This window comes from Polypterus senegalus, chromosome 11 (genome assembly GCF_016835505.1).
Source record: "Polypterus senegalus isolate Bchr_013 chromosome 11, ASM1683550v1, whole genome shotgun sequence".
Lineage (NCBI taxonomy): Eukaryota > Metazoa > Chordata > Cladistia > Polypteriformes > Polypteridae > Polypterus > Polypterus senegalus.
This window is the reverse complement of record NC_053164.1, coordinates 17,524,501-17,549,078: the sequence shown is the minus strand read 5'-3', so window position 1 is coordinate 17,549,078 and position 24,578 is coordinate 17,524,501. Positions and strand designations below refer to the sequence as shown.

The following is a 24,578-nucleotide window of genomic DNA, read 5'->3' as shown; positions in this document are numbered from 1 at the left end:
TGTTAAGGCGGCTTTTTGTTTCTGCAGTTATATGTTTGAATAAAAGTGCAATTGTGTTATTCTTGTGAAAATGTTTCTTTGCTATTTTGACTTCAGGCTTCATATATTATATAGTTTATGCCTACATTTTGTCATCTACTACTAGAATATAAAAAAAGTTTCTGTTTTAACAATGTGTTGACACAGATTACTGTAGAAACGGAACAGACATGAAATGCGTGTGTTCCAAACAACGATCTATTATTTCCACTCTAAAACTCCACTTCACTCCCAGATACTCAATCAAGGCCTGAGCTGAGAGAAGTTCGTGCACGTTCTAAATTGGTGGGGGGATGGAATAGCCGGCTTCTCTTTATCAGCACATTTAGAAGACAAAGGGCGCTGGCGGAGAGGTGTGAAGGGATTTAAAGTGTCTACAAAACAAATACAGGTGCAGGCTGGCAGAGTGCGACGGACATGCGCAGACTGCAAACCCCTCAACGCTAATCCTTTTTTTGGGTTTACAAGGTCAAATAATCGAGTAATTTATGGAGAAAACTACTTCTGTTAATCAGGTTTCTAAAAGGTCAGGAATCCGATATTTCTAATCGGAATAATGGTTTACAAGGCAGTTTTGAAAGCAGGAAACTGTGAATAATCGGGTCACTGAAGCGCATGTGAATACGAGACTAGTGTACTACAGTATTCAGGTGCCGCTTGAGTTTAATGTTTCAGTGTTTTAGCGACCTCTATTGGTCATTTTTCTGAATGTAGAGTTGGGTGCTCACGTTCAAATGCGTCGCCTACAGTTAACTTGTGGAGTTTTCGAGCAAATTTTAAATAACATTCCATTGTTGGTTAGTAACAAAAGCACTGTTTGTAATTATCCGTTTTGTATAGTGAAGTTTTTTTTTATTGAAACATTTTTACTCGTTTACAAAAAAGGAGGGGTGGCGCAGTGGTAGCCAGTCCCTGCCAGCATAGGGCACAAGGCAGGAACAAATCCTGGTCAGGGCGCCAGCCCACCGCAGGACACACGCACCAAGCACACACTAGGGACAATTTAGGATCGCCAATGCACATAACCTGTGTGTCTTTGGACTGTGGAAGGAAACCGGAGCACCCGGAAGAAACCCATGCAAACTCCATGCAGGAAGGACCCGGGAAGCAAACCCAGATCACCTTTCTTACTGTGAGGCGGCAGCGCTACCACTGCGCCACCGTGCTGCCCCTGCAGATTTAAGTTTTATCATATCTAAGCAAATTTGTTAAAAATCAAAAACTGAAACCACTCCTTCATATTCTTTAATTCAATACTTTGTAGAAGCCCCTTTGGCAGCATTTCCAGTTTTTGGGTAAGTCTCTACAAGCTTTGCACACCTGGATTTGGCCAGTTTATCCCATTCTTCTTAGCAGACTCTGTCAAGAGCTGCTAGATAGGATGGAAAGTGTCTTTAAACTGCCATCTTTGTGTCTCCCCGCATGCGTTCTATAGGATTTTAGTCTGGTCCACTTGATGACACTCACTCACAGACTTGTCCCGAAGCCACTCTGAAGTTGTCTTGGCTGTATGTTTTGGGTCAAAGTTTGGAGTGGGGGGTGCAATGATCTATCTGCACATCTCATCTGGGCAAAGCTGACAGTACTGTGAGGTTTATGTTTTTGGATTTCTCCAGTCCGCCGTTTCAGTACCTCCCAGCCGTCCCTGTTAAGGGGTAAACACAGAGAAGCACAGGTGATGATGAGCTTGTGGCAGACCACAGTTTGTGAGACTCAAGGACTGTGTGAGCAAAAGTGGAGGACCACCAGGAACAGGCCTGTCTGCTTGTCTCTTCACTCTGTTCACCTCAACAACAAGAATACAAATATAACTGTTCACCGACAAAAGCGCGATAGACAAATGAGCGCCGACAAACCCGCTAACTGGTTTTCGACAAATGCGCGCCGACAAAATCGCGAGAGAGGCCAAGAGAGTGGGACGCCCTTGCTGCAATTCTTCCTTCATATGCAGGGCGTGATCTTAAGGACTATCTGCGTGCCGTGCTGATGGCATGCCGCGTCTCATAATATTGACTTCTAAAGTAAACATTATTATATATGCTTTGAACTAGTAATTCATATTTAATGAAACTTTCGCGATTTTGTCGGCGCGTTTTAATCGGCGCTATTTTGTTGGCACGTAAATGTCGGGTCACAAATGTGACTACAAATATAACAGCAGGTCATGCTACTTGCAGAACTTCTCCGATGATTCTGCACTTATGGGATGTATTGATAGGGGATGACACAGAGGAGAAGAGTCAGGTGGAGAACTTCAGGAATTATCTGCAACCAAACATCAACAAAACCAAAGAACTGGTTATTGACTTTTGCCTCAGCAAAGAACCTCTCTGTTCAGTCACTTTTCAAGGAGTGAGTTTAGAGTCGTCCACTCCTACATGTATTGGGGGGGTCCACGTTAATGACAGGTTACACAGAAGAACTATAGAAGAAAGGGCAGAGCAGGCTTTCTAGGAGACTGCGTTCATTTAATGTAGGAAGTGACATCCTTCACATCTTCTATAACTCAGTGATGGCAAGTGGTAACATCACTTCAAGGAAGGCCCACCGAATTAACAAGCTAATTAAAAGGGCAGGCTCAGTTATGGGACACACTCTGGACCCCCTGGAGGCCATACCGAATAGAAGGAATTAAAACTGAGACTCTGACTGCCAAGCCACAAGTTTTCTTTCTTTTTAATTTTCTTGCTTTTTAGTTTTGCTGGTGTGTGTTCAGACCATAGTCTGTGTGTATGTTTATTTATTTACCTACCTACTTATCTACCAATGTATGGATTTATTTAGTTAAAGATCTTAAAAAGCAAACTTTCCCCTGGGGATACTATCTATCTATCTATCTATCTATCTATCTATCTATCTATCTATCTATCTATCTATCTATCTATCTATCTATCTCTATCTATCTATCTATCTATCTATCTATCTATCTATCTATCTATCTATCTATCTATCTATCTATCTATCTATCTATCTATCTATCTATCTTCTTACTGAAAGGTGAACCGTCCTCTCAGTCTGAAGTTGCATGCACTCTGGAGGAGAATTTCTTCAAAAGAGGAAGCTGAAGGCTGACAATCTCTCTAGACCGTGCTGAATGTGAATATGCAGTAAATATTCTTACATGACCAATCAACTAATTGCTGATGGGTAACTCCTTGTTATGGTGCCTCCATTGCCAGGATACTTTGTAATTCCAGCTATATTTTCAGCAGAATTTGGTTCATATGAAAAATGAATTGATTTAATTCTTTGCCTTTTTCCACTTTTAAAGAAGAGGGCGAAGCCTATGTGATTTGTTAGCATACTGTTTTTAGCCTGTTGTTGTGCTTTTTATCACAGGGTTTCAGCGTTTCTCTCTAATGCGCAGAAAAGAATGGGGAGCCCTACCCCCTAAACTCCGAGAGCCCATGAAAGTACCATCTAACATGGTAATAATCCATCACACCGCAATGGACTCCTGCCTTGAGTCATCATCATGCATCGAGCAACTGCGGCAGATACAGCGCCTCCACATGGACACAAATGGCTGGAATGATATTGGTTACAAGTGAGTTTCTGTCTTTCTCTCTCAGTGAATGAGCTTACAAATATAAAAGTAATCTATGCGGTAAGTGAATTGTAGTTACTAAATGCAGTGTTTTTTGAATTTGGCAATGTGTATACAGTAGTTTTCGGAGCTGGTTTACTGATGTACTGATGAACACTAATATCATATATGAACAGTACAACATACAGTTTTGATCTTTTGACTTCTTCTTAACTGGTTCTTGTCATGTGTGTGTTTTTCAGTTTTTTGATTGGACAGGACGGCACGGTGTATGAAGGGAGAGGCTGGGTCATTGAAGGGGCTCACGCCAAGAATTACAACAATGTGGCTTTGGGAATTGCAGTTATGGGCAACTTTGAGAGTAAGTAAACTACAGTCCTTGCCAGTCAACGCTATTGCGTATTTAGCTAAGAAGGAACTTCAGTGTTGGCTAGGTTTTAGCAAAGAAAGTGCAGAGGTTGATTCTGAAATATTTAGAATGTTATGAGCGAATGATGAAGTATAGTCAGTGGTTGGCCAGGCAGTAGAAACAGGCCATTGATGAGATGGACCCATCCATCCATCCATTTTCCAACCTGCTGAATCTGAACACAGGGTCACGGGGGGTCTGCTGGAGCCAATCCCAGCCAACACAGGGCACAAGGCAGGAACCAATCCCGGGCAGGGTGCCAACCCACCGCAGGACACACACAAACACACGGGCCAATTTAGAATCACCAATGTACCTAACCTGCATGTCTTTGGACTGTGGGAGGAAACCGGAGTGCCCGGAGGAAACCCACGCAGACACTTGAAGAACATGCAAGCTCTCCTAACAGCGAGGCAGGAGCGCTACCACTGCGCCACCGTGCCGCCCCCGAGATGGACCCATGAAGATAAAAGTGCAGAGTGAACAGACCAGTTGACTGTAATATGGCAGCAGAGTGTGGTATAGCGGGTCCGCGGCTTACGAAAAAAAGTCAGGTATTTTAAACCCGTATAGCCGTGTCGTTCTCCGTGGGCGCGATTGCACAACCGCGGGGAGTTAATGGGGTGATTGGAGCGAGTCGCACCTGCACGTGAGGGTGCGTTTGCTCTTGTTTGCCACATTGGCTTCCTGCGGTGTGTAATCAAGACGCTGTGCCCACGGAGGCAGAGAGAGGTGTATAAGGATTATATATAAGCGAAGGTACACCGGAGAGAGGGGGAAAAAAAAAACCGTTGGAAAAAAAGATATGATAAATCAGGAATCGTGGAAAAAGAGAGATCGTGGGAGAGAAATGGAAGGAGGTTAAAGTACGTCAAGGGCAGTCTAGGCTGGATGATCTGGCCACCTTAAGAGAGAGAGACAGAACGAGCGGGGGCCCCGCGAAGGAGCGTCAGATGGAGTCGCTCTAGGGGGCTAGTTCGCCCCACTGACAACTAGCGAGTGGGGTGAGCAGGAGAGGTGTCATCCCGCGGGATCTTAGGAGCGACTACGAGTGCGCGAAAGATCACGGGAGGAGAGCCAACCTCGTCGGTCTGGCAGTGACGTCCGTTTGGAGGCTAAGACGGAGGTTGACAGAAGGAGCTCGTGACTGTTGGGTCTCCGCGGCTGCAAGTGATGGTGAGCCGGGGAGAGAGTGATGGAGGTGGGCCAGAGAACAAAAAGAGTGGGAGAGACTGCGTTTTTAACTTCTACATTTTTACCTCAGATTTTAAAGGATTTATTTATTGTTGATGGTTTTAACCCAACTGGACACTTGATTTTTATGGATTTATTTATTGAACTTTGACGCTGCACTTTTGCACTTTTTGTTTTTGAATAAAGCACTTTTTGGAATATCCCCTGGCCTTGAGAGATTTGTCCCCATGTGTCAGCTCATCTCGGTGACATTATTGACGGTTTTGGGTTCAAGGGCTCCTGAACAGCAATAGGAGGATGGAGTCGAACCCGCATCGTCACACCTTCTCTGAATGGGCATTGTAGGCTGGGTAATGCGCTGGGACACAAGGCTAGGAAAGTCCTGGGGATAGATCCAGAAACGTCGTAGCAAATTCAGATTTACATGAGAGCCATATCACAATCTACTCGAGCGTCTTTCTGGGATAGAATGAACTATTTGGAGCAGAATTTCGACACCAGCTAATCTGCGATTGCTATGGAGCATGTTGGAGACGATCCGCTCCGAGGGCAAATCGCTTAAACTCGCAAACCCAAAGCAACAGCATGCCAGCGCTGCAGTAAGGCGATGGTGTCATAGTGAGAGGGGGGAAACCAAGCAAAGAGTGAATTTATGCCCAGATAGGTAGTGTACAGGGAGCATCATTATGTATTATTTTAAAGGTTTGCAGTACTAGGGTGTTGTACCGTGTTATTTAATGAGAAGTCAAACAAAATGACCCCTTTTATTGGCTAACGAAAGAGATTACAATATGCAAGCTTTCCAGGCAACTCTGGCCCCTTCAGGCAAGAAGAGAATGAACTGCCCAATTTACAGTACTCATCCAGTCATTTTGAAGTCCCATTTTATTTCTGACTGGATTGTTGGAGTGGGCTTCCATGGCCAGCAGCATTGACACCCCCGAATAGGAGTCGAGCAGAAACTCACACTCTGTTTTATTGAGTCCATTTAGTGCCGGGGTGTCCAGCTTCGATCCTGGGGGTGCTGTAGAGGCTGCAGATTTTCCTTCTTGCCACTTTCTACATCAGTGATCAGTTTCTACTCTCAGTTAACTTTTTACTTTATTTTATTCAACCCCTAATGATCTGAAGTGCTTCTTTTTTTCCTTAAATGGCAGCCAAACAAAAATGAGCTGTGAAGTGAGCCAACAGATGACCAGCCAAGTAGGGGGCACTCAAACTCCAACCACTTTCACTCTAACCAGTTCCTTAATTAGAAACCGACTTTTGTTGTTAATTAAACCAGATATTTAATTCCATGGCCCGTTGGTGCTCTCATTCTGCCACAGCAGACATTTCCAAAACATTGTATTTTCTTGTTTTAAGAATTTTTTATGGGCCAGAGCAAATCAGCCTTCCCAAGACCTTCACCTATTTTCAGATGGACACAGGTGAGCAGGTCATGTCCTCTCTCTTTTTGTATTAATTATTTGGCTTCCAAAAAAGGGGAAAAAACAGTTAAGAAGTCTGAGTCTAAAATGGCAAATTAAATGAAGGCAAAAAGGTCAGTCAGCAGTAGAAATTGGTCACTGATTTAAAAGGAAAACCTGCAGCCACAGTCGCCCTCCAGGACCCGAGAAGAGCCAATGAAACCTGAGAGTGTGTGATAAACTGGACTGTCTGAAGAAAATACACAGGGAGACGTAAGGGCAAAATGAATACTCCACATGGGCTGATGTTGACTGGGAATTGAATTCCCTGTCTTTGGACCTGCAAGGCACAGTGCTAACCACTGTAATATCAGCCATTAACTGGAGGTTCTAGATGTCTGGCATACACCCCCGATCTAATACAGATAGATGCAAATGACTTGCTTGGAATGGGACAGTGTACAGTATTTGCCCGCCAGTAATAAAAAGAATGAAATAAATCAAGCAAGTGCACACAAAAGGCACTTTAACCTCTAAGGTTCTTTTCATATTGGTGGACAAGTTAATCCTGGATATGCCCAAATTATTAGCTTTGTTTTATGTGTACACCTTTACCTCTTTTAGCCTTTACTCGCCACTCATGTCTCAAATACCGCAGTGGCGACTGGCCCTTACCAAATAGCAGATCAAATGCAAAGGCAGAATACCCTAAAAGTGGCCAAGGGCCTAGCACTGCCCCTGCCCCTATTTATTTATTTATTTAATTTATATATATATATATATATATATATGATAGATACTAGCTGAAATACCCAGCGTTGCAATTTTTTTAATTGTTTGAGAAAAGCATAATAATAAAAAAAAAACTTTAAAAATAAATTAACAAACAATAAAGACTCAGTAATGCGCTTGTCTTGCGGTCTTGTATGATATGTTATCATCCAGTTGACGCTCATAACCGGCCAACTCTATTTCATTTGAAAAGCAACAGGGGCACGGTGCTGCTTAAACAAAGAATGCTGGCAGTCGCCTGCTATATACTAACTAATCCTAGAAAGTATTGAAATCGTCAGAGCTACTCTGGGCATCTCTCTGCTATGAGGATTCGTGTTGCGATGTGCTCGCATCATTTGTTCATTAGCTGCTAAGCGACTGCCTTTCTTCGTAGGTTTCCATTTGCCGGTGTGCTGGCCTCGCTTGCATATCCTCGGAGCTGGAGCCCTCACCCGGACTCTACGTCTCACTTCCGGGCCGGACAGACACACATACTTGCACGCGTAGAACTCTATTTAATTTCAAAAGCAACACGGGCACGGTGATGCTCAAACATAAAGAACTAGCCAACCCGTGGCGTACCATACGCTGCATAATCAGGCCGGTTTTTTAACGATTTTTAAGCACAGGGAGAAAATTAACATTTGAAAAATCGTTAATGTAATAAATCGGCAAGAAAAGCAACATTGTAACAATGCACGGAACGAACCAACACACAATCGTCCGTGTGGCGCTCAGGCGCGGAGGGTAGAACGGGAGGAGAGGAGAAGGACGTCCATTCCGCTCCCTCTGTCATGCTAGTCTGCTGATTTCTCGTTCAGTATGCACTGCCTGCTCATGTGCCCACCTCCAACTTGTCACTCGAGTCGTTGTCATCTTTGCACAGTTCAGATGCTCCTGTGACTCATGTAGACTTTTCATTGCTCTGTGCGGTTTTGGCTGCCTTTCTATATATAATCCACCAAGACACCCGACCACGGTGGTAGCGAGGTGTGAGGGGGGTTTGTACAAAGTGCAGGAGCATCTAAGAAGACGCATGTTTGTCGCGGATGCGAATTGCTGTATGTAGGGTGTAAAACAGTTTGCTATGGTGCACGCGGTCGTGCGTCGTAACCGAAAACTCGGTTTTTAAAGACTGCTCACTTCATTGTGTTTTAACCTCAGTTGTAAAGGAATGTTTTAAGGATCCCATGGGATACCCCTCGCAAACTGTTTCACACGCTGCATATGGCAATTCACCTCCGTGAGAAACATGCCTCTATGAACAGTCAACGTAGCTCGGAGGTGCATGACATGCACATGTCATTAACCTGACCTGCACTGCATGGCCTCTACGACAGACGAATATAAATGACGCCATTTTTTCTGTGTTGTCGCGTCCGAGTTGGTGGGTGTGGCCCTGCGAGTTGTCGTCGTATCCAATGGTCTTGGAGTTGGTGGGTGTGGCTCCTCCCTGCGTGCACCATAGGTGTCTCACTTTTCGGCGGCTTAGTGAATCCACGCCCTTTCCGGCGTGCTTTCCATGGTTGTCTTGCCTTAGTGAATTATATATATAGATGCTGGCAGTCACCTCCAGTTCGCCCTCTGGTGGTCGTTCTGAGTGTCAACTGAATGATAACATGCATACAAGACCGTAAGCTCACCCTACCCAGAAGGCGGTGGGTTAGGCTGATTTCACCCTACAGTATTTTTAGTCGACCATTGAGAAACATGTGTACCAAGTTTCATGAAAATCGCTCCAGCTGTTCGGATGTGATGCTGGAACATACATATATACACAAACTTCATTTTCTGTAAATAAATATAAGTACTGATGGGGAAAAAACAGGCATACGTGTTAGATTCTAGAAAAATATATACAACCTGAATGATTCAAATGAGGGTCACACGGCAAGCTTTACATTGCGTGGCTGTAGCTCTAGTTGTTGCACGTTTTGTCATCTTAATTGAGGTGCGATGCTGGTTAGCATTGGGACGGTACATTTTCTCTCTCTGGCAGTGATGATGTCTCTTGAAATGTTTTTAAAAACCCTGTCCTTTATATCATGCTTTGATGGATACTTGAGGTATTCTGGCAACACCCAAATTTTTCCTAACCATGAAATATATTAATCGTTAAGTCCCAAGCCCCCATTTCAAATATTATTACAAGCTGTAAGAGATGGCCGGGATGCCCCTGAGATGGAAGCATGGGGGAAGGCAGCTTTTTGAGAACACTGCGTCCCCCAAGATGCTAGATGGCAGCTCCTCTGGACTGCAGCGTTGCCCAGGATTCCCACAGGGCACTATGGGACATGAAATTCGCTGGGTACCATGGGTGCTGCCAGGGGAAGCTGTGAGAAGTACTAATGGATCATGAGGACGGAAACTCCCTGTAATGGAAGGATTGGGGAAGGCAGCGACTTGTGAACATTGCTTCCCCCAAAACGCTAGATGGTAGCTCCTCTGGAGTGTAGCAGTGGCCTAGATTCCCATAGGGCATCCTGAGACTTGAAGTTTGGTTTCTCAGCCCTGTTGGGTGCCGTGTGTGCCGTGCAGGGGTTGCTGTGAAAGGACCTGGGGAGTCATGCTTCCCTTACAGCCTTAATCAGGGCTGATTAAAAAGTTGAATTATTTGTCTGATCCGAAAGTGCTGGCAGGTCACATGGACGGAAGAACAGAAGCACTTCCGGGTTAAGGACTATATAAAGGACTGCTGAGAACCCAGCAAGTGAGCCAGAGTCGGGTGGAGGTGGACGAAGCTTGCTGGGAGGTGTGGAGGAGACTATATACACACACACACACACACAGTAGAGAGAGAGAGAGAATTGTAACTATTTTGTATTTACTTGGGTTGATTGTGGCTGTGGTGCTTGGAAGCACTGAAAAAGAAGAGAAAGAAATTAAAGATCTTAGTGCTTTTACCCTGTGTCCTGAGTGTCTGTCTGTTTGGTTTAAAGGGGCAACAGTGCCACCTAGCATCCACAAAGCATATACACACTGGTTAGATTATCCATGATTAAACATATACTGTACATTGTAATGGTAATTATACCTTTTCTTGTGTATTTCATGTGCATTTGTATATCTCACAGAATACCAAATTATTTTTAGAAACCCATTCATATCAATTATTGGGCATGTGACTCATTTGCATCTACCTTCTGTGCCAGTTACAGAACACTTTGATCGCACAAAACTTTCCTTTATGAGCGCTATAATGTTGTTAAACTAAGTTTATTCACTTAAAAGCTACATCTAAATAACCACAAATAAAGCACACAAATTAAATATTACGACTTGTATTTAGCAAACTGTATATTTTTTTATCCTCATTACAACAATATAGCCTGCATGCGCATGTCTTCCACACACAGCTAATCCAGCCGAGGACTCAAAAAAATGTCATACTTGAGTTCACCCCTTTGTGCTACTTACCTTTGTTCTCCCAGACTTGGAAACACACTCGCATAGTTAGCTTCCTCATCTTTGAAACCAACAAATGTCAGGGGTCTCTTAAAATGTTTAATACCTCTGAAATCTGGAAGGAAGAGAGACGTTTATGGTTTGAAAAGTGTGGTCTTTGTCACAATGTCTCCGCTCGTGGTTTTACGCTGCTGATAGGCCGCCAAAGGGATATGTGGATTATCGAGTCGTGTCTTCTGCTCAGCACGTTAGAAATGAAAATGTGTATCTGGGGTCCTCAATTATAGTGAAGTGGATCCATTTGGCTTCTGTATTTCATATCAACCAACCTCTTTCTCATTTTAATTAATTTTTTTTTTTTTAGCTGACATTCTTTATACTGATACTGTGAAAAGCCAGGGATGCACCACATCATGCAGTGTAGATGTGGCAGAAGTGTACACTGGCGTGTATTGTTGTAAAGCCTTTTTGTCTGGACATCTATACTGAGGGGATGCCATGGTAGGTCCACCTGACATGTAGAGAATAGCCCCATGACTCCCTGTCTCTCACTATAGCCCAAGTTCATCAGCACATGGGCATAAGAAGATACAGCCCCCTCTTACAAATAAGCAGGTGATAATGTTTGTAATGCGCCATCTGTTGGAATGACCGCTCATAGATTAGTTGGACTGAGATCTAGTGATTGGGGAGGTTATTGCATTAAAGTTTGTTCACATCAAGTCCAGGATGTTCCTTGCAAAGTGGCATCCAGCATTATGAGCTTTTTTCCAGCTAAATAGTCTCAAATGGATACAGTACCACCATGAATATAGAAATGTTTTGAACACTCCGTGCAATCCAAAATAGCTCATCCATCCCTATTCGCCTAATTTTTGAGAAATATCTAGATGAGATGTAAAAGTCCTTATAACACCAATATCAAATTTACTATTTTTAATATGTGTTATGTGTTAATAGCTCTCTTTCTAAGAAAATACTCTGTGGCTGTTTGCTCAGAATTCACCCTTAAACATTTCCCTTCTGTTTTTTTTTCTCTTGTTATGGCTGAGTAGCTCATTTTAAGGAAACAGTTAGCATTCACCCTAATAATTTAAAAACCTCTTTGTTACCTCTTCTTCATCAGTTGAAGTCATTCAGACTTTTCGATTTTTCATCAAAGGTTCTAACTAGAATAAGTCTTCTCTAGACAGTTACATTTTTTTATTGTAACTTGCTGTGCTATCTATCTAAGATGGGTTGAAATCCAAGTAATCAACGTAGACCTCAGTGTTAATGTTTGCAACACACCATGTAATGAATATGTTTCTGTTATATGCCTTTTGGTATGGGATTTGTAAAAAAAGGGTTAATGTTTGTGATGTGCTGTCTATTGGAATGACAAATGCAGTTCATGTATTACTAAAAATGTTTGATGCGCCATCTGTTGGAATGACAGAGACATAGCAAGCTAGGCTGATAGACAGATTGATACACTGATACTTATCCTTTTATTTAGGTGGACATGGAGCATGAACATATTTTAGATGGGGTCGCATCAGTGTGTTACACAACTTAGGAAGACCCTCCCTTAACACAATGTGCTACTTAACTGAGAACTCCCCCTTTTGAAGTCCAAGCATTGCTTTACATTTTAGCTGACATTGTCGACACCCAGTTGAACGGATCGATAGACTCAAGAGGTTGGTTCAGAATTTGGAGAAAATGGGAAATGTGGTTCATCAGATCAGGCAACTTTTCCCAAATCCCTGTGTTGGCCTGGATTTTCTCTAATCATCAGTTCTGCATAGCGGTCCAGGGCTGTCTTCTGATTTCTGTTTGGTGCTGCTGGGAACTGAATCACCATCTTTACACATGGAAGGCAGAAGGGCTAACCACTTTGTCGACATATCGGCCATTAATGGGTTATGTAGAGAACAAAGTTCTACATATCTGGCATATACACTCAATATATTATGGAGACAAGTGACTTGCTAGGAATGGGACAGCATATTTGCCCACTAATTATAAAAATAATCAATGGGTGGTAATGAAGAGTAACCAGGCAGCCTGGCAACTACAGCAGAAGTAGCAAGGGTGACAGCTAGAAGGGTGCTTGGTGTGACATCTGGACAGAGGAAGGAGGAAAAGGAAACCTGGTGGTGGAACGGGGAAGTACAGGTGAGTATACATAAGAGGATGGCAAAGAAGAAGTGGGATAGTCAGAGAGATACAGAAAGTAGATAAGAGTACAAGGAGATAAGACACAAGGTGAAGAGAGAGGTGATGAAGGCTAAAGAAAAGGTGATTGATGAGTTGTATGAGAGGTTCGACACTAAGGTGTGAGAAAAGGTCTGACTGGCTAGACAGAGGGGCCGAGCTGGGAAAGATGTGCAGCAGGTTAGGGTGATAAAGGATAAAGATGGAAACGTAATCACAAGTGAGGAGAGAGTGTTGCGTAGATGGAAAGAGTACTTTTGAGAGGCTAATGAATGAAGAGAATGAGAGAGAGAGAGAGAAGAGGTTTGATGATGTGGAGATAGTGAATCAGGAAGCACTGTACAACGGATTAGCAAGGAGGAAGTAAGGACAGCTATGAAGAGGATGAAGAATGGAAAGGCCGTTGGTCCAGATGACATACCTGTGGAAACATGGAGGTGTTTAGGAGAGATGGCAGTGGAGTTTTTAACCAGATCGTTTAATGGAATCTTGGAAAGTGAGAGGATGCCTGAGGAGTGGAGAAGAAGTGGACTGGTGCCGATATTTAAGAATAAGGGGGATGTGCAGGACTGTAATAAGTACAGGGGGATAAAATTGATGAGCCACAGCATGAAGTTATGGGAAAGAGTAGTGGAAGCTCGGTTAAGAAGTGAGGTAATGATTAGTGAGCAGCAGTATGGTTTCATGCCAAGAAAGAGCACCACAGATGTGATGTTTGCTCTGAGGGTGTTGATGGAGAAGTTTAGAGAAGGCCAGAAGGAGTTGCATTGCATCTTTGTGGACCTGAAGAAAGCAAATGACAGGATGCCTCGAGATGAGTTGTGGTATTGTATGAGGAAGTCGGGAGTGGCAGAGAAGTATGTAAGAGTTGTACAGGATATGTACGATGGAAGTGTGACAGTGGTGATGTCTGCAGTAGAAGTGATGGATACATTCAAGGTGGAGGTGGGATTACATCAGGGATCGGCTCTGAGCCCTTTCTTATTTAGAATGGTGATGGACAGGTTGACAGACGAGATCAGACAGGAGTCCCCGTGGACTGTGATGTTTGCTGATTACATTGTGATCTGTAGCGAGAGTAGGGAGCAGGTTGAGGAGACCCTGGAGAGGTGGAGATATGCACTAGAGAGGAGAAGAATGAAGGTCAGTAGGACCAAGACAGAATACATGTGTGTAAATGAGAGGGAGGTCAGTGGGATGGTAAGGATGCAATGAGTAGAGTTGGAGAAGATGGATGAGTTTAAATACTTGGGATCAACAGCACAAAGTAATGGGGAGTATGGAAGAGAGGTGAAGAAGAGAGTGCAGGCAGGGTGGAATGGGATCACTTCAAGATCTGCTCTCCTCCTGGGATTAACAGATGGTGTGCTCTGCTCACAGATAGCTACCTTTTGAAAAGGGCTACACAAATATTCAGTAGTCAAGGGCTTGCTTGAAGGCCTTCCCTTGCAAAGGCAGCCATTCCTGCTGGGTTAGGGTCCATCTCCTCCTCAACTTTGTTAGATGATGTGGTTCGGAAAGTGTAATGCTACGTAACTTGACGGAAAAGAGAGGCAGGGGACAGCACACACTGTGAAGCATTTCATATAGGTTTTTAATCAATTGAAAGTGTTTATAGTGTCATTTTTGTTATTTTTTTATTCTCCAAGTACAGCTAATGTTCTTGGTTGTACAATGTTAAAATAGCAACGTGTACTTCTTGTGTTGGCCCAAATTGTAGGTGTTAGGTTAAACTTCTACTCCCTCTCAAAAGTTACCTTTTGGGAGTCCAGCCTGTCTATTTAAAGACCAAATGAGGAACTGCAATCAAGAAGCTAAACCTGTGCAAACAGAGAGAAGTTGATGTGTGAAAGGGAAGTCAGTGGCGTGCTAAAGGTGCGCCTCACCATTTACTTGCACTTCAGCACTTTTCTGTTCTTGTGGTACTCGTAGAATACGAGAAATAGAAAATCACATAATGTTGAATTCACAGAACCTTGCGGTTGCTGCCTTGTGCCTTCTCTAAGTTGTTCTTCCGGTTGAGCCCATGGGTGTTGCAATTTTGTCTGTCATTGCATACAGAAAGTATAATTTTTATATTTGCTAGTATCAACTTGGGACAGTACACTTGTGCTGTGCTTTGCAATGTTTTGTCTCACAAAGCCACCATCTTGAGTTTTGTATCATGTTTCTGGTCACCTTGTGTGGAGTTGGCACAATCCCCTCTTCTGTATGTGGATTTTCCTACCACATTTTTAAAATGTGCACATTACGTTAATTGACAGCTCTAAATTGGTCTTGTATGGGTATGTGCCTGAGTAGGCCTTGTGGATGATTGGCATAACCAGAACTAGTGTTGATCGGCAAAATTCACCAAAAGGTTTTTTTGGTAGAGTATATGCTGTGTTCACCAGTGACCTTGTTTGGAGAATATTTTCCTGCAAATCTGCTATGAGGTCGGCTTAGACAAACATTTTTTTCCCAGCACCTCATGATGCCAAATACATGCGTATTTACTGATTATTCTGGATCTGCGTCATACTTGCTTGATGTCAAACCAGATCAGCACTCCAGCCAGATTTCCACCCCCCTTTTCTTTCTTTTTTTTTTTTTAAATGAACATCATTCTGGACCAAAATCTTTAAATGCCTTTCAGACAGCCTTGGGGTCCCAGTCACTCCTAATCCACTAACTGCTGTGTTTGGTGGGCTCACAGAGGGGCTTAAAGTGGAGAAGGACAAACAAACTGTAATGGCCTTTACTTCATTATTGGCACGTAGACTTGTTTTGCCCATTGAAAGAATCCTAACTCTCCTCTGTTCAGTCCGTAGATAACTGATGTTTTATATTATTTGAAACTGGAAAAAATCAAATTCTCACTTAGAGGATCTGTGCAGAACTTTTTCAAAACCTGGCAGGATCTCATCAAGAACATTTTAGAATAAGCTGTGAGGAAGCAGATTCTCTCCCCATTTCCTTTTCTTCTCCATTTATCTTTACTCACTTATTAATTCATCTATTTACTTATTTTCACTAGCTTTAAGTTTTACTCTGCTGGCCATGCTCACTTTCCCAGGGGTGAGGGTTGATTTGTTTTTGTTAAAATTGATCTATTTGTATGGAATGTTGTGTGATTACAATAAAATCAACACAATTAAATAAATAAATACATAAAAACTTATAGTATTTTTGCTTGAGGGGTACATTAGCTCCCCATAATGAGTATATTATGAGTACTGCCACCAGATATATAACACTGGTTCCTGTGTGCTGGCGGCACCACATGGCTAATTTTCATGCATAGTCTATAAATCACTATACCAGCATAAGTGAGACATCCCCACCCACAATTACAGCAGCCCATGTGAGCAGAGAGCTGAAAAGACTTTGTGCCAGCAAAGCAGCGGGTCCAGATGGTGTATCGCCACGATTGCTGAAGGCCTGTGCGTTGGAACTGGGGAGTCCTCTACAGCGCATCTTCAACCTGAGCCTGGAACAGGGGAGAGTCCCAAGGCTTTGGAAAACATCTTGTATCACCCCTGTCCCAAAGGTATTACGTCCTAGTGAGCCGAATGACTTCCGGCCTGTTGCTCTGACGTCACATCTGATGAAGACCATGGAGCGGCTGCTGCTTCACCACCTGAGGCCACAGGTCCGCCACGCCCTCGACCCTCTGCAGTTCGCATACCAGGAGAAGGTGGGAGCGGAGGATGCCATCATCTATATGCTTCACCGATCCCTCTCCCACCTGGACAGAGGCAGTGGTGCTGTAAGAATTATGTTTTTGGACTTCTCTAGCGCCTTCAACACCATCCAACCTCTGCTGCTTAGAGACAAGCTGACTGAGATGGGAGTAGACTCACACCTGGTGGCATGGATTGTGGACTATCTTACAGACAGACCTCAATATGTGCGTCTTGGGAACTGCAGGTCTGACATTGTGTTCAGCAATACAGGGGCGCCGCAGGGACTGTACTTTCTCCGGTCCTGTTCAATCTATATACATCAGACTTCCAATATGACTCGGAGTCCTGTCACGTGCAAAAGTTCGCTGATGACACTGCTATTGTGGGCTGCATCAGGAGTGGGCAGGAGGAGGAGTACAGAAAGTTAATCAAGGACTTTGTTAAATGGTGCGACTCAAACCACTTACACCTTAACACCAGCAAGACCAAGGAGCTGGTGGTGGATTTTAGGAGGCCCAGGCCCCTCATGGACCCTGTGATCATCAGAGGTGACTGTGTGCAGAGGGTGCAGACCTTTAAATATCTGGGAGTGCAGCTGGATGACAAATTGGACTGGACTGCCAATACTGATGCTCTGTGTAAGAAAGGTCAGAGCAGACTATACTTTCTGAGAAGGTTGGCATCCTTCAACATCTGCAGTAAGATGCTGCAGATGTTCTACCAGACGGTTGTGGCGAGTGCCCTCTTCTACGCGTGGTGTGCTGGGGTGGCAGCATAAAGATGAAAGACGCCTCACGCCTGGACAAACTTGTTAAGAAGGCAGGCTCTATTGTAGGAGTAAAGTTGGACAGTTTAACATCTGTGGCAGAGCGACGGGCATTAAGCAAACTCCTGTCAATCATGAAGAATCCACTGCATCCACTGAACAGTGTCATTTCCAGGCAGAGGAGTAGCTTCAGTGACAGACTTTTGTCACCGTCCTGCTCCACTGACAGACTGAGGAGACCCCACACTATGCGACTCTTCAATTACACCCTTACATTCCAACATTAATTTTATTTTTATTTTTTTCATTTTTATTACTATTTAATTTAATATTGTTTCTTTGTATCAGTATACTGCTGCTGGATTATGTGAATTTCCCCTTGGGATTAATAAAGTATCTATCTATCTATCTATCTATCTATCTATCTATCTATCTATCTATCTAAACAAGTCGTTCCCTCCTCAGAAAAAACAAAACAGAACATGAGACCCTGTGAAATAATAAAACAAAAGGTTTAGTACTATTTACAAAGTGTTTCCTTTAACTTTTTGATGGAAGAAAAAAGTGTGCAGAATATGCACAGATAGATCTCTCTATTATATAAAAAAAACCTGCGACGAGACAAGACTTTTCCAAGAGATTTTTTTCAAGTCCCGTCCTCCTCTCAACCATATTCAAACACACACACACGGTACTCTCATCTCTCATTCGTGTGAATACTTTTGCCAGACACAGTTCTTGTTCTCTCAGCTCTTCTACATTTTAACGTTTTCCTCACTTTAAGGTCCAATTAAAGAAGACGTATTCTGTCCAAATCTTATTGAAGAATTTCATCCTGAAGGGTTATCAACAGTAAAGATGAGGACATGGGCAATCCTAGCACCGAGAAACGATGAAGTCAAATGAATTAACACCAAAAATGACGGTTGGTTTCACAGAAAATTGGTTAAACGCGTATCAATAGACTGTGGTGATCGTGCGGAACATGAAAACATCAACTTACAATATCACAAAGAATATCTACAACCATTAACACCGTCCAGTCTTCCACCGCACAAATTACTGTTGAAAGAAGGACGTATCCAAGAAAGGTAATGTAGTATATCTTCAGGGGATAACATTAAAAACCAAAGGAGATCTTGATATGCCACTCGTATTAAAATGTTAACAGTTTCCTGTTAGAATAGCTTTAACAATGATAATTAACAAATCTCAGAGCCAAACATTCGAAAAAGTCGTTTTATGTATTAGAGAGAAAGAAACAAAATTCAATCACAAGCAGTTATACATTGCGTTGTCACGATGAAAGTCCAAACAGGATCAAAATTCATTGCTATATTCACAAATATTTAATTCAAAAAATTGTTTTTACTAAAGTTTTACAGTAAAAGCATACGATTAAAAAGTATTTGCGTGTTAATTTCACAGCCAAACCAAACGAAATTGTATTACGTAATGAATACCTCTAACACAACATGAAAGATAATTTACTTTCAAATTATTATCCATCCATTATCCAACCTGCTATATCCTAACACAGGGTCACGGGGGGGTCTGCTGGAGCCAATCCCAGCCAACACAGGGCGCAAGGCAGGAAACAAACCCTGAGCAGGGCGCCAACCCACCGCAGGGCACACACACACACACAGCAAGCACACACTAGGGACAATTTCAGGATCACCAACGCTCAAATTATTATATTTTACTATTTTTTAATATGGTTAATTACTTGCTGTAATGTAACACCTTGCCTGATGAAGGGGTCTTAGCTGCCTCGAAAGCTTGCATTTGTAACCTATTTAGTTAGCCAATAAAAGGTGTCATTTCACCCTACTTTTTGCTGTAATGTAAAATAGTTAGCTCTATTATGCATATGTAACAAATCCCATGAAAGTAACAATCTGTTTTAATTTGTACATCCGCTTCCCCATACGCGAGCGGCAGAACTGCAAAGAGGCTAGTGTGTAGCACAGGCCGGGGGTGGGCGAGCGAAACGAGCAGGGGCTAAGCCCCCTAGTAGGAAACAAAACGGACATTCTGGCTGCACCTAAAGCTATGACTTCAATCAATGGAATGAGCCAGTCTCATGTTGCTGCTTCATGGCATGACCAATGTGTGCCCCAAGACTGGGACACTGTGAGTGCAGTGATCTTGATTTTATTTACTTGTTGCATTTTGTTTGTGGCATTTGTTCCATCTGCATCTTTTATTGTTTGAGACACGGTGGCACAGTGATTAGCACTGCTGCCTCGCAGGTCAGATCACATTTTTGGTCACAATGATCAGTCCAGCATAGTTGGCAGGCATTCCCTTAGCCCTTTGAGACTTCTTGAGAAGTTCCTGAACATTTCTGTGATTTCACCAAACTCGAGGCAAACCGAACTCTATGGGGGTTCACTCATCACTACCCAAAAATGATGTCAGTTCTTATCTGGTACCAGATGCTGGTCCTTGGCGACCCTAGCAGTGTTATCACGGCACACTTTACATTTTCAGCCTTGGACAGATGGACAAATTTAGCATCCTCCTTATATCAAGTGAATTGCAAATGACTATTTTTGCATTGCTCTGTAGTTTCTGTGAGGATTGTGGGGAGATCACACATAAAATTCCTATAGGGAAAAAACTGTAATCTTGTTGTTTACCACTAGAGGGCATATTGGCCAAACACAGGAGGCAAAGTATTGTCATTTGAATTTTTGTTTAATTTTTAATGGGCGGTTAAATGAAAGTATATGTCTTTCTTGGGGTGGCACGGTGGCGCAGTGGATAGCACTGCTGCCTCTCAGTTAGGAGACCTGGGTTCGCTTCCAGGCTTCTCCCTGTGTGGAGTTTGCATTTTCTCCCCGTGTCTGCGTGGGTTTCCTCCCACAGTCCAAAGACATGCAGGTTAGGTGCTGTATGTGCTGGGTGTGTGTGAGTGTGTGCCCTGCGGTGGGCTGGCACCCTGCCAGGGGTTTGTTCCTGCCTTGCGCCCTGTGTTGGCTGGGATTGGCTCCAGCAGACCCCCGTGACCCTGTAGTTGGGATATAATGGGTTGGATAATGAATGGATGGATGTCTTTCCTGGGGTTTTGTAACCCAAAGACTTTCTGATGTCTGTTTTTTTGTTAAAAAAATCTTCTATTAGAAACTGAAAATTTTTTAGAATTATATTTTGAAGCCATTTTGTGCACTTTGGTGTTGCTGTGGATGATATCAGTGATCACATTGTGTGTCATCAAGGGTATAAATGTTGGCTCCGTGCATTTCCTGGGATCCCTGGTTAAATTTATGTTCATTCTGCTTTGCCACTGTTCAGACTTCATGCTTTTCCATTTTTCTTCAATCACCATAATGAGAATATTATGAGTGCAGCCACTAGATGTACACTCACCTAAAGGATTATTAGGACCACCATACTAATACGGTGTTTGACCCCCTTTCGCCTTCAGAACTGCCTTAATTCTACATGGCATTGATTCAACAAGGTGCTGAAAGCATTCTTTAGAAATGTTGGCCCATATTGATAGGATAGCATCTTGCAGTTGATGGAGATTTGTGGGATGCACATCCAGGGCATGAAGCTCCCGTTCCACCACATCCCAAAGATGCTCTATTGGGTTGAGATCTGGTGACTGTGGGGCCATTTTAGTACAGTGAACTCATTGTCATGTTCAAGAAACCAATTTGAAATGATTCGAGCTTTGTGACATGGTGCATTATCCTGCTGGAAGTAGCCATCAGAGGAGGGGTACATGGTGGTCATGTAAGGGGATGGACATGGTCAGAAACAATGCTCAGGTAGCCCGTGGCATTTAAACGATGCCCAATTGGCACTAAGGGGCCTAAAGTGTGCCAAGAAAACATCCCCCACACCATTACACCACCACCAGCAGCCTGCACAGTGGTAACAAGGCATGATGGATCCATGTTCTCATTCTGTTTACGCCAGATTCTGACTCTACCATTTAAATGTCTCAACAGAAATCGAGACTCATCAGACCAGACAACATTTTTCCAGTCTTCAACTGTCCAATTTTGGTGAGCTCGTGCAAATTGTAGCCTCTTTTTCCTATTTGTAGTGGAGATGAGTGGTACCCGGTGGGGTCTTCTGCTGTTGTAGCCCATCCGCCTCAAGGTTGTGCGTGTTGTGGCTTCACAAATGCTTTGCTGCATACCTCAGTTGTAACGAGTGGTTATTTCAGTCAAAGTTGCTCTTCCATCAGCTTGAATCAGTCGGCCCATTCATTCTCCTCTGACCTCTAGCATCAACAAGGCATTTTCGCCCACAGGACTGCCGCATACTGGATGTTTTTCCCTTTTCACACCATTCTTTGTAAACCCTAGAAATGGTTGTGCGTGAAAATCCCAGTAACTGAGCAGATTGTGAAATACTCAGACCGACCCGTCTAGCACCAACAACCATGCCACGCTCAAAATTGCTTAAATCCCCTTTCTTTCCCATTCTGACATTCAGTTTGGAGTTCAGGAGATTGTCTTGACCAGGACTACACCCCGAAATGCATTGAAGCAACTGCCATGTGATTGGTTGATTAGATAATTGCATTAATGAGAAATTGAACAGGTGTTCCTAATAATCCTTTAGGTGAGTGTGTAAGGCTGATTCCTGTGTGCTGGCAGCACCGCATGGCTAATTTGCATGTGATGCAGTTCAAGTCTAAAGGAGCATTAAAGGAGCACTTCTCCTCCTGCCCGGAAAAAAAAAACACGAGACCCTGTGAAATAATAAAGTGAAAGATTTAGTACTATTTACAAGCTGTTTCTTTTTTCTTAATAGGAGAAAAAAGGTGAAGAAACTACAAAGAGAGATGAGAAACATAAAAGACATTTGACACTGTGTGTTATTTGACGTCAAGGTTGGCATCATGAACGTCCTGGTAACCCTGAATAAGTCTGTGTGCGTTCTGCTTTGCTTTTGATCTTTTGACCCGCTTTTCAGACTTTGCTTTTTATTTCGTTTTTTTTCATCACTTATTTCATTTCTGTATTAAGCTATGGCAAAAGATTGGCCTGAACTTTTGGTTAACAAACTTTGCTCGGTTTCATCTCCAGATCCTTAGCTATAAAGAAATATCTCTGCCCTTCTCTGAAGGCAGTTGACAACGCAAATTTAACTTTCTTTCTTTGTCTGTTTCAGATGAATTCCCATCTTTGGCGTCACTGTCGTCTGTTCAGAAGGTGCTCCAGCATGGTGTGCTTTTGGATTTTCTACACCCTGATTTTATCCTGAAGACGCATCGTAATGTGAGCAACACAAAGTGTCCTGGGGAAAATTTATATAATATTATCAAGAATTGGCCCAATTTTGCACCATAAAATAGAAGAAAGTCAGTTGATGAAATATGAAAATTGATTAAATGTACAATCAATAATTAATGGTGAAGCTTAAGGCAGGGTAAAGTGGTAGGGTGGTGCTGTTGTACTGTTGAACTCCAGTCGTAGCAAATGGTTGTGGGCAGCTGTTGTGCTGTAATTAACCATTAGAATCTCCATTGTCAATTTGCACCAAAGAATTGTGGGAAGCGATTGGATTCTTTTGTTTGTTTCATCAAAATGATGTTATACCACCTGTACTTGAGAACGGGTTATGCACCTGAAGCTAAGCAAGTTTGGGCCTGGACAGTACTGTGGATGGAAGACCATCTAGAAAAAAGCTGAGGTTGCTGCTGGAAGAGGCTTTGGTGCTGGGTTTGTGTGTGGATCCCAAAGCCCCCAGTGTCATGGCGGGGACTCTGCACTGTTAAAACTGGAGCTGTCCTTCTAATGAGACGTAAAACTGAGCTCCTTACTCAGCTGTGGCCATAAAAGAACCCTGGGCTTCTTTTAAAAAGAGGGTAGGGTGTGCCTGGGTGCCCTGGCTACATTGCACACCATGGCCTGGTCATCCTAACCCTTCACCACCTAGTAGCTAATGCATTGGCATTAAAATGGCTGCCATCACATCCTCCAGGTGGAAGCTGCACATTGGATGTGAGTAAAGTGGCTCCCCACGGTCGATGTCAGGGGTACTCAACTGTGATCCTGGTGGTCTGCAGTGGGTCACAATTAGAAGCCAGGCCTAGCAGATAATGAGTGCGTCCAAGACAAGTCTTTATCACGTTGTATATTTTCATTTTCTGAGAACGTTATGTTTTAAGGTCCAGAATAGATTTGTACCTCTCTGTCCTTCCTGTCTCTCTCATTTCCTTTCAAAACTTTATATTACCACAGTTACTCCATAATACATACACAGCTTTAAATGGAAATATGTTCGCTGGAGAGCTGCTGGTTCCTTTGTCATCCACACCTCATTATAAAATGATGGCAGATTAAGAAAACAGGCAACAGTTAAAACCCCAAATGCTGCTGTTTAAAACTAAAATAGGCAAATAAGGGTTCTGAATTGTAAAAGCTAAACTAACTTAAAGTAACTGGAAAAAAAACAAAAAAAACATTTCTTTATTAGTAAATAAAAGGGTTCAAATTAAAAAAATGGGTTAAAACAAAAACCTACAGCCATCAACGGGCTGCAGGAGTGGAGTTAAGTACCCCTGGTTAATATATATACAGCGCCCTCCACAATTATTGGCACCCCTGGTTGTTCTTAGGCTTCCAATAAATTTTTTTTCCCCAAAAATATAGGCTCACAACACAAAAAATCCCTTGGGGGATTAATAAAGTATCTATCTATCTATGAGAAAAATCCAACCTTTAACTGAAGTACAGTGGAACCTCGGTTTGCGAGCATAATTCGTTCCGGAAACGTGCTCGCAATTCAAAACACTCGTATGTCAAAGCGAATTTCCCCATAAGAAATAATGGAAATTCAGATGATTCGTTCCACAGCCCAAAACTATTCATATAAAAAGGATTAATACAAAATATAAAGTAAAATACATAATACAAATTAACCTGCAATTTACCTTTAAATAGAATCATGACTGGTGTGAGTTTCTAAACTCATGTGGAATTCCACCCAACGGGACGACACGCTGAAGAGTGTCCCAAAGCAATTGCAGTCTCCCAGCGCTGTAGCAGTTCGCCGTATAAGCGCATCCAAAAAGATCAAGTAACATTATAAAGATCCCGCTGCAATAAATAACAGCGCTGTTGCTGTTTCAAACTGAATAAACTGGTGTTTATTCAGCTGGTGTTAAAGTACTGAGACTCATCTTCGTGTTTGGGGAGCA

At 42.9% G+C, this 24,578-nt stretch overlaps 1 protein-coding gene across 1 annotated transcript in view; it reads left to right on the top strand.

Annotated features, from left to right (window-relative positions):
• pglyrp5 (peptidoglycan recognition protein 5) overlaps nucleotides 1-23,574 on the top strand; it is a 34,385-nt gene extending 10,811 nt beyond the window's left edge. The window contains exons 2-4 of the mRNA XM_039768105.1: nucleotides 3,379-3,586; nucleotides 3,829-3,947; nucleotides 22,547-23,574. Of these exons, the coding sequence (XP_039624039.1) occupies nucleotides 3,379-3,586; nucleotides 3,829-3,947; nucleotides 22,547-22,725 (506 nt within the window). The 3' untranslated portion in view covers nucleotides 22,726-23,574. The remainder of the gene's footprint in view (nucleotides 1-3,378; nucleotides 3,587-3,828; nucleotides 3,948-22,546) is intronic.
• The last annotated feature ends 1,004 nt before the right edge of the window (nucleotides 23,575-24,578 follow it).